The sequence below is a fragment of the Medicago sativa genome, chromosome 2 (assembly GCF_051527215.1).
Source record: "Medicago sativa cultivar Bolivia chromosome 2, Bolivia_mono, whole genome shotgun sequence".
Classification (NCBI taxonomy): Eukaryota; Viridiplantae; Streptophyta; class Magnoliopsida; order Fabales; family Fabaceae; genus Medicago; species Medicago sativa.
Window position 1 is genome coordinate 67094657 of NC_140750.1, and position 11004 is coordinate 67105660.

At 35.4% G+C, this 11004-nt stretch overlaps 1 protein-coding gene and 1 pseudogene across 1 annotated transcript; both read left to right on the plus strand.

Moving 5' to 3' along the window:
• LOC146949928 (uncharacterized) overlaps nucleotides 1-10519 on the plus strand; it is a 30925-nt pseudogene extending 20406 nt beyond the window's left edge.
• On the plus strand, nucleotides 1192-5186 carry LOC146949931 (uncharacterized). Its single transcript, XM_085747695.1, has 7 exons — nucleotides 1192-1769; nucleotides 2218-2310; nucleotides 2398-2517; nucleotides 3216-3405; nucleotides 3544-3671; nucleotides 3861-4673; nucleotides 4761-5186. Exons 1-7 carry the CDS (start codon nucleotides 1608-1610, stop codon nucleotides 5184-5186), a joined length of 1932 nt encoding a protein of 643 aa, XP_085603821.1. The 5' UTR covers nucleotides 1192-1607.
• Nucleotides 10520-11004: the final 485 nt, after the last annotated feature.

Genomic DNA, 11004 nt, shown 5'->3' on the forward strand with positions numbered 1-11004 from the left:
GCCCTTGAGGCCTCTTTCTCTCATTCTTCAAATTCCCATTTTCAAACTTAAAATCAACCAACAAAAACAAAAACATTTTTTGGAAGAGAACTACGGTGGATTTGATCCCTTAAACGGGTACGTAGGCAAGGAACAAAATTCCTTCAATTCAAATAAAATAAAAATTCAAAAACATTCTTCTCCCTCCAATTCTTCACTTAGAAAACTCTTAGCGTAGAAATTAAAGACGGTTCCTATAGGATACTATAGTCGTTATGGGTGCCTAACACCTTCCCGTAGCGAAAACAACTCCCGGACCTCGATTCTCAAGGGTTTTGCTTATTTTTTCCCTTCCCAAGAAAAAAATGAGATATCACCGGTTAAAAAGGTTCAAACGTAATCAATGTTTGACACCCGAAAACCAAGATAAAACAGTTTCAACCCTATTTTTTCACCCAAAATCTCTCAATCTTTAACCCTTAATATTCCCTAATGGTTTTCTCATCTACTGACATTGTCTCTCAATCAAGAACCTAAAAAATAAACACCTTGTACAAGAGTCGTGATCTTCTATTTGTGTTTTCTCTTGTTGCATCTTGTTCTTTAACCCTAACTAAACTATCAAAAGGTGTCAACTCTTAACCTTTTAAGTTTCTCAAAGTTTTCATCTTTTGGTGGTTAAGTTAACACTATATTACACTAATTATTATTTCTAAAGTGCATTGGATCTCGTATGAAAAGCTAATTCAAATTATGAGAGTTCAATTCTCACGCCAAGCATGGATCATGGGGTTCAATTCTCACGTTGCAATCCCAAAGTTGACTTTAATACCATGTTAAATGGATTTGGATCTCATCCCTAAAGTGAACTCAAAAGATGAGGGTGTCCAACCATTAGACATTGTGCTCGAGCTATAAAGTGTGTTTCTTTCAGACAACGACCTTGCATTCACATTATTACATATTTGGTCCATTTCATAGAAATTTGACAAAATTTTACATTGGCTAGAGAAAGAGTATGAGAGTGAAATAGATTACCTAAATCTTGAGGTTTTTTTTTTGGTAAATTTGATATATAAAAAATTATTTTTTAAGTGGATAGAGTCATGGGTCATGGCATCCATGGGCTCCTTAATAGATTTGTTACTAGATGAGGAATATTGTCTCAATCTCAATTGAAGATATATATGATATATATTAGAATTCAAACAACATATATAAAAGCATTTATATTTACCTACATCTAAAGACATCAGTATGACTCAAACTCAAAATCTCAAGTTTTAAGGTTGTCCTTTTACCATTAAAATCGTTATTTTCAACCCTCTATGCGAAAATGGGAAGAATAGGGGCATTTGTATCAATAGATTTTAGCTATGGGCAGATATATCAATTTTTTTTGGTGATAGGGGCAGAAATAAAAAAAAAAATCCATTACAATATACAAATTCGCAATTCACAAAGTTCAAAAGCTTTCCCTCCATCTATCAAAAAATAAATAAAAAAAAAAGCTTTCCCTCCAATTCCGTTAACATGAAATAACAGAATAGAGAGAGAAACTCAGTAACCAACTAGAGAGAGAAAGAGAAACCCAAAAACACTGTGCAGATTTTCCCTCTCTTTCAACAATGGATGATTCCGAACCTGAATTTCCAATTCCTACTAGAAAAGAACTTGAAATCACAAAGAACTACTTCAATGTCGAATCCGAATTCATCGCCGTAACAGACTTCTTCACAGTCCCTCGTGCCATTCTTTTTCGCAATCTTGCTGTTTCTATAATCGCCAAGGTCAGTCATCATTTCCAGCTTCGTTTTCTTCAATTTTGTGAAAAAATTCATGCCATTGCATGCTCGATTCATGATTTAAAGCTTTGTTTTCGTTGATTTTGTTCCGTCGTGTTAGATTCTTCTCCCGCTTTGTGTTTCATGAGAAATTTGTTTATTCTTTTTCTTCGTTCATGAGAAAATTCTCATTCCTTCGTTTTTTTTTTTTTTGTTATGATTTCAGTTTTCGATGATTTCTTGTTGTCAATTGCAGATTTGCTTTGTGTTTCATGAGAAATTTGTTTTATTCTGTTATAATTGTTTGTGTTCAATTTCAATTTGTAGTTAACTTGATTAATTTTCCTTTTTGGATCAGTTTCGTTTTGATTTGTAGTTAATTTTCCTTATGAATTTGTAGTTGATTTCATTTCTGAATCATATCGTTGTTGTGCTGATTTTTTGTTACATTCAGCTCTCAAGGAGTGATGATCCTGATTCATTCATTCCGTACCTTGCGATGAACTATTTCGATCGCTTCTTATCACATCACAAATTGAATCTGGAGGTAATATTGTGCATATATGTATCTTTTTCTTTGAATTATTTCTGTGTTCAAACTGAAAAGCTGAAAACTCTCTTTCGTTTTCATAAGGACGTGGAAGGTCGTACTGAGACTGAAAGAGTTCGTTTGATCGCTGTCTCTTGTCTCACCATATCTGCCAAGATGAGGACAAATTCCTTCTCAGTTGATCGGTTTTTGGAAAACCTATATGTACGTGTCAATTTACTAAGAATTTTAAGTTATGGTTAGATATGTTTGTTATCGCTATTAAATCGTTGCAGAATTTTCAAATTTAGTGATCTCAAACATTTATCTGTTTTTAGACTCTCATGGAAGACTAAAAATCGATAAAATGTATATAACTACTCAACATCAACACCGATTTTCTAAACTCGAATTTATGGTTGTATAGCAATTCATGAAAGTACGGCGAATTGGTACTCGTACAATACGTAGTTCTTACAGACTGAGCCAATTCTTAAATCTTTAGTTGTTTTCCAAATTAGGAGATTCGGTTTTGTTAGGTCTGATATAAAATTTTGCTTGAATTGTTAAATTCTGAAGTAATGGCTGCTCTGTTAAGCTCTTTTTCTTTAGAATGTGGAAATGCTTTCATTCCACGTACTACTGCATTGAAGTATTAGGTACAATTTTTTTATTGAATTGTTAAATTTACATAGTAAAGTAGTAATATTACTGAGTTAATGTTAGTTATAGGATCAATCCTTGCTGTCTATGCATATATGTGATTATAGTTATACTAATTATTGAAGCTGTGATTGGTTTTTCCCTAAGAGACGATGGAAAAGAAACGTTTGGGTTCCTAAAACTAAATAAATTTGTATTCCAATGACTATGTTATAGAGCATTGTTTTTAAATTCACTAAACGAACTTACTGGTTGCACAGAGGGACATGAATGTGAGGATAACTCCTCCGATGGTAATGAGAATGGAGCTTCTCATTCTCCAAGAACTTCAATGGGCAATGAGATCAGTGACTGCCTTCTGCTTTCTGAACTACTATTACCCTTATTTCAAAAAATTCTGTGGTTTTAAACGCCGTAGCATTAATGAGATCATAGTTCAAGCTCAAGGAGGTAAACAGAATTTTCTATGCATTGATGATTTCATACTTCAAGCTCATTATAATTTGCTATTTCTATGTTTTGTCCAACAGTCATGCTTGGAGAATATATACTAATATTCATTGGAACTTTTCTCTTCTTATTCTGCAGAGCACACCTTTGCTCACTACATGCCTTCTCATATTGCAATCTCCGCTTTTCTGGCAGCTGCCAAAACTGAATATCCCTCAAAGTATAGCGAAATTTCAGAAGACATTAAGAGCAAAATTGGCCTTCAAGTATGTTGATTGAAAACTTAAGTGCATGGCTTGTTATGTCTAATAGTATCTCTATATTTCTCAAAAGATATTAAGAGCAAAACTGTTCCGAGTTTAGGTGTATGAAACAGATATTTCCAGAATCAGTGACATAATTAGGCCATTATACCATAAAAATTATAGTTATGACACGTACAAATTATGCTAAAGTTTGTTTATATGTTCTTCCCGGGGCAGGTGAAGGAATGTGTGAAGAAAATGGTTGATCTTTGCAACAGATTGAACATCCAGATTGAGAGCACTGAATCAGGAACTCGCTCCACCTCAAGTAAAGTTGCGGCAGTGCCTGAAGAGGAAATCAAAGAAGCTGGAACATCCGAAGAAGATGAAGACGAAGAGTGGACTGGGTTGATCAAGCAAGTACAGGACATGGAAAAGAAGAAGACTTGTCCAGTGCAGGTGTTGGTGCAGGCGGAGGAGTTGCTTGATGATGAAATAATGGTGGCAAGTGGGAACGAGGTAATGGTAGCCGATACATCTGATAAAAAAGATGTAGAAGAAACAAGTCTGGCCAAGGGCAAGGGCAAGGCAGTGGATGTTGATGATGATAAAGCCAAGGTTGAGGCTATAATCCAAAGAGCATTGGTAAAGGAGCCACGGATGGAGAGATTGATTTTAGAGATTGCAGAGGTTGTGGTACCAAAGAAGCTGATGAACTTTGAGCTGAAATGGCCCACTGGTGATAAGGCGAGGATTAAGGCAAGGCCTGGACAATGCTTAAGATTAAGATTCTACTCTATCTTTTTTGTAGTTCTGTTGCTTATGCAATGCGTGGGAGGTGTTACTGCTGCATCTGCATCATTTGATTACTACCGGTTGTCACTGACTTGGTTGGGTACCTATTGTAAATCAAACCCATGTGACAAGACTTTGGTACATGATCGTTTTTCCATACATGGACTTTGGTTTGATACTTACAAACACCTAAATGAACCCCCATCTCAAAAAAAAATAAAATATGAGGTAAATTTCTAAACATCTGACTTTTGAAATTCAATTTCAAAATTTTAAAATGTTTCAATTTTAATTTTGTTTTAAAAATTTTATTAGACTCCAGCTGAGTTAGAAGAGGCTCTAAAAGATAAATGGCCTTCTCTTACCGGAAGATATCATGAGCTGTGGGCACATGAATGGAGGAAACACGGGGCTTATAGAGGTTTCAGTCCTCGAAAGTATTTGCAGACAGCTCTATACTTTCATAATCTATGCCCTGTTCAAGAGGCTCTAGTCAAGGAGCGCATCTTGCCAAGTGGAGCAGAGATCAAAATCAAACGCTTCAAGGAGGCATTGAAAAAACATAACCTCGGTAAGACAGAATTAATCTGTAACAAAAGAAATGAGCTAACTGAAGTGAGATGTTGCTTTGATTGGAATGAAAAGAGGATGAACTGTCCTAGAAGATCTAATAATCTCTGTAGAGGAACATTAATCTACCCGTCCCTTGGGGATCGGAAACTCCCAAGGGACGAGTTGTAGGATGCATTGGCAATGGAGCCACGGATGGGGAGATCCATTTCAGAAATTGCAGTGCAGAGGTTGTAGTACCAAACAATCTTACAGTCATTTGGCTACATAATCAGTCAGTTAGTTCTGCTTCAGCAAATCTTACAGTTAGTTAGTTCAAAGCCAATGAATGTTCATCACTCTAGTAACAAAGGGATGATGCAAGCATTGTCATCTGCAGTTCCATCTGGAGCATCATTTGACACTCACTACTATCAGAGTTTGTTGAGAGGAAGAGGGTTATTGTTTGCTGATCAACAGCTGATGGCTCAAGAGAAGACTGCCAGACTGGTTGCTGCTTATGCTTCAGATGACGGATCGACCTTTCGGATGGAATTGTCTAACCTTGATGTTTTGACTGGAAATCAAGGTCAGGTTCGTCTGAATTGCTCCCGTCTCGTAAGCTCTTAAGTGAGTTGGTTCATATATTTCTTTCTGGTTTAGCAAATTTGTTCTCTTCCTATGTAAGTTTCTCATACACATTTTAGGGTAGTTTTGGCCATGTAAAGTGACAGCTATTACAGAATTAATAGATTTTGGTGGCACTTTGTTAAATGTTTACTCTAGTGTTACAAGGCTGCAATAAATATCAACAAATCAAAGTGTTCTTTTATGCCATATTAAAACTTAGATTCCAATGTATTGATGTATATTTTTGTATAAGCTCCCTATTCAACTCTTACAATTAGAGATCAAGGAATATTCTTAGATATGATATTGCAAGTCACAGCTGCTTCTGTGATGGTTCCTCTCCTATCCATGTAATGTAACCATAATGTTCAATGAGTACATACTAGTAAGCAGCAGTCCATCATGGACACAGTTGCGCGGATATAAGGAATCAATTTTCACGTTGAAATTAATGTCAAATGTACATTTAAATTTAAACTATACATGAAAATAAGAAGACTTGTTTTGGAAGTTATTGGATTCATTCAACGAGTGGCAATGTCGAAGAACACAGTCTTTGCTTGAACAAATCTGCCATGCTCAATATCGAAGAAATGAATGCTGAGTTTTCCTAACCTTCACTGGAAACTCGTCTAATAAGAATCCAATATTCCCTTTTAACTGAGAATTCTTCATTGCTATTGGTCCTCCAAATTTGCTGGAGGATTAATCAAAGCTGTGATTTCTGTCTCAATAAGAATACTTCAACTGAAATATTAACCCTATGGCGTGGGCCAATCATTGCTTATAATGTACCCTGTTAGTTATAGGTTGTTAGAGTTAGTTGAGTCTTGTTAGAGTTGGTCAAGTATCTAGCTACCTATTAAAGAATATCTCCTATTGTAATGTAATAATTTAATAATTCAGAAATGAAAAATCAGAACTGAATACTCTAGAGAGAATTATCCGATTGAATGAACTAAGTGTTCATCTTCTAACATGTTGAATCTAACGCGTCACTGTGCGTGTTAAAGCAGCAGCAGGAACCGCACTCGAATGGGACATGGATGTACTATCTTTAAGCCAAGGCTGGTGCCATAGATTAATCGCTCGACCATGACATATTTCCCATCTGTAACCCTTAACCAAAACAGTTCTAGCCATACAAATACTACGCCATGAAAAACTCGGACAGTGGCCTATGTTGGCTTCCATAAAGTCCGATCTTGATAAACATTTGGCTTTGAGAATACACAATACCGTGCCATCAGGTTGAGTCAAAATTTTCCACTTTGTTTTACTAGCAAGGCTAAGTTGAATGCATAAAAGTGCCTAAGCTCCAAGGCCCAAACCACCTTGACTTTTATCAATCTAAAATTTCTCCCAAGACAACCATTCGAGTTCTTCAGAGTCACCAGATGGAATTTATTTTTCGAATGGAATGGGCTAGACTATCGCAACATAGCGATCTAAAGTTTAATTCCGACTGATAGAGGTACCAATATTTAGTTTCTGACACACCTCTCGAATAAGATTTCCTTCACTAGGCAGAACCTAATTAAAAACCGAAAAAATATTGTCATTAAAAAATCATCATTAGAAGTATTTCTTATCCAACTGTTTCTTCTTTCTTCTCCATTAGAAATGTTCAGGAGTGAAAGTGCACCTTGACTTCTGTTATTGTCACAACCATCCCCAAAACACACCACTGCTTGATTTATGTGACAGTTATGCACTTTGTGGAGCATATTCAAGTTGTGTTATTTCAGATTCACCTGTGTGTCAATGTATGAAAGGTTTTAAACCTAAGTCACCTCAAGCGTGGTATTCCATGGATTGGTCTAATGGATGCGTTCGAAATAAGGCATTGCGTTGCGAGGAAAAAAGCAAGGATGGATTTGTGAAATTGAGTGGTATGAAAGGGCCTGAAACCACAGATAGTTGGCTGGATGAAACAATTGGTTCGGAGGAATGTAGAGTGAAGTGTTTGGATAATTGATATTAGACAGTTTGCAGCTGGAGGGCAAGACTTATATGTTAGAATGGATGCCTCAGAATTAGGTGTGAGCTTAGCTTATGATATGTTATATTAATCTTTGAATATTTGTGTCCCCTATATGAGATTTTGATCTAACTATGGTTTTCTGTTTGGTGAAATGCACTTAGAAAATGCCAATGAGGGCCACAAAAAGAAAGTAGTCTTTGTTGGAGTAACAGTTTCTCTTGCCACGGCAGTGGTTTCCGGTATACTTATACTTGCTTGGTGTCATAGACAGAAATCACAAACCAATATAAAAGGTGTAGTTTCCCTTCTCAAAAGTAAAATAGAAAGTCTAAATATTTGTGTTAATGTTCATAGAATTAATCACATTACATGTATGCTATTGTTTGACTACTATATATGTGACAATGTGGTTCAATTTCTTTGAGGAGGGAGTTTTTCACTTAATGAAAATATGAAGTTTAAGTCCTTCAAAATTTAAAAGAAATTGTTTCAGAAATATATATACTATGAAGCACCGACACTGACACCGGACACAGTATTGACAATAATTTGAGAAAATTAATTAATTAAATGTAATCACATATGTCCATGTCCGACATCGCAGTTACCTTCAATCAAAAAGTGTCGCTGCATTGCTTATTACAAATCTAAAACCATTTACTTTACTGTCAGATAAGTCAGATTTCAGTGTCAAAGAAGATCATCAAAACAGTGGGATGCAAGTGGACGACGGATATCTACCAGTTTTTAACTTGTCAACAATAGCGAAAGCAACTAACAACCACACTATCATTAAGAAAATTGGAGAAGGTGGTTTTGGACCTGTATACAAGGTAAATTGCATATAGATTATTAAGACATTAAGAAGTGAGGAGAATAAATAGAATATATGAACATCAATTAAAAATTTGGAATTTCAGGGAATTCTAGAAAATGTAGTGGAAATTGCTGTGAAATGGCTTTCAACAAGCTCAGGGTAAGGATTGAATGAATTTAAAAACGAAGTAGAATTGATTGCGAAACTTCAACACCAAAACCTTGTAAAGCTTCTTGGTTGTTTATGAATACATGCTTAATAGTAGCTTGGACTCCTTTATTTTTGGTATGGATCCAATAAGTCTAATTAGATTGTTAAGTGTAGTTAAAAATGATTTAAGCATCTCTTAACAGTTTTTCATACTAACTTTTTATTTTTATTTTTACAGCATATATAATCAAAGATGTTTTCTTTTTGAGGCAGATAACTTGAAAAATGAATTACTAGATTGGTCAAAGCGTTTCGACATTATATGTGGAATTGCTAGGGGACTTGTGTATCTTCATCAGGATTCCAGACAAAGGATTATTCACCGAGATTTAAATCCTAAAATTTCGGATTTCGGCATGGCTAGAATTTTCGAAGGAGATCAAAACAAAGGAAACACAAGGAGAATAGTTGGGACATAGTAAGTAAACAAGTTTCTTTTACAATCTAGTTGAATTCATAGTACACATGTTCTCCTTATTAAGGCAATAGGGTTTCATTTTAAAATGTGATGTGTGTGCAGTGGTTACATGGCACCGGAATATGCTACCGATAGTTTATTTTCAGTAAAATCCGATGTCTTTAGCTTAGGTGTTTTGTTGATGGAGATTATATCAGGGAAGAGAAGCATAGGATACTATAGTCAAAACCAAACCCATAATCTCATAGGTATATGATTATTATTATTATTTTGTGCTAATTCACATGTATCATAAAATCTGTTTCTTGTATTACAAGAAATTCAAATTTTTTTTTCAGGCTTGAAAATTATGGAAAGAAGGAAGACCAATAAAATTGATTGATAAAAACATAGGAGACAACCCTTGTGCCTTACGGTCTCCATCTCCCGCGTGCCTTCAGGCTTCAGCTTCGTGTGGCCTCCTTAGGTTCTGGCTGGGAAAGCTTTCGTTCTCGGGGCTGGTGGTGGTGCTGAGAGAGATCAGAATGTACAAAGGAACACTGAGCTTCTGATGAGGCAACCCTGCATCGATCACTTAGGTTATGTTCATTCTCTTGTTGCTAGAAACATACTTCCTTTTTGATATAGCGTTAGTCTATTAACATTAAAGTTCAACTGATTTTGATCAATCTAATCATATTGGGTTTTCTGGTGATAGATATATGTAAATTCATAGCATGAGGATAGTATTTTTTATATAGGAAATGTTTCTTGAACACAAAATCCGACATCAACACCATATGTATATACTGTTTCCGATTTTTATATTTTCTTTTCTGACTTCAGTTTAGACCCCACACACATCTAAGTTGTGTTTTTTACAGTATCAAATACAGTGTCCGACTTTTATGTGTCTAAATAACACACCTCGATTGGAATACAAGATAATCAGACACGGCAGAAGTGACAGGGTTTTGATCATGTATATTTTATGTGGCCTAAGTATGATATTTGTAATCTGTATTATTTCTTCCATTGGATTTTTGTTGCTGTACTATTTCTAACTAGTGAGCTCTAGTGTGTGTCCGGGGCATGCTTTGATTTTTATCTTTTGTTTTTGTACCATTTTGTTTCGTGTTGCGATATTGAATGGTGTGATAATTTTGTTTGTGGTATTTCTCAGTGTTGATAGATTGTGGCGCTAGCTATAGTGTAGCGGAGTTTAAACCAATCGCTGTTGTTAATTTGTTCCACAATACGCAACTTCGTACAAAGTATTGCTTAATAGTAGCTATATCAGCGCTATAGCATAGCTAAATTCGGACAAACCACTATTTTTTTCTTTATTTCGAGCTTGGAAACATTGGAAGGAAGGAAGACCAATAAAATTTATTAATAAAAGCATAGGAGACTATTGTTTTATATAACAAATATTACATTGCGTTCATGTTAGTCTATTGTGTGTTCAACAAAATCCAGAAGATTGACAATGTAGTATTTTTTATTGGTCCTACTCAACCCTTCCGTCTAAACTTCAAACCAATGATCTAAAACAGCCGCCTTTAATACCAAAATGTGGTCGATCTGTGTGGGAAAAGACTTGACACTCTAAACAAGTTGTTAGATGTTTGATCTGTGCCATGCGTATAAAAATAATTCGATCGAGAGGAGAAAAACCATCTTATGCCAAATAGGCTCCCCGTTGGTTTAGTTTGAGTCGATCTGGTCATCATGTTGACATCAGTCCGTGTGGACTTTTTTTGCGCCTTGTTTGAAATCAAACACAAACTTTCATTATATATGAAAATTTAATTTCAAAGGTGAACACTAGTCAGCATTCAACCGTCATGCTGCACTTTACAGTTAATCGTTTTGAATTTCTTGTTAGTTGAAATCCAAAATAAAACGCCATGGTCCATGTCCACACTTTAAAATATTAGCCTAAAATTGACCAAAATCATCATAGAATAAA

Bases quoted from the DNA above. Each gene is read 5' to 3' on its own strand.
- LOC146949931 (XM_085747695.1), top strand. From the start codon at position 1,608: ATGGATGATTCCGAACCTGAATTTCCAATTCCTACTAGAAAAGAACTT. The intron at 3,406-3,543 runs GTAAACAGAATT...CTTATTCTGCAG, and splicing joins CATAGTTCAAGCTCAAGGAG to AGCACACCTTTGCTCACTAC. The intron at 3,672-3,860 runs GTATGTTGATTG...ATTATGCTAAAG, and splicing joins AGAGCAAAATTGGCCTTCAA to TTTGTTTATATGTTCTTCCC.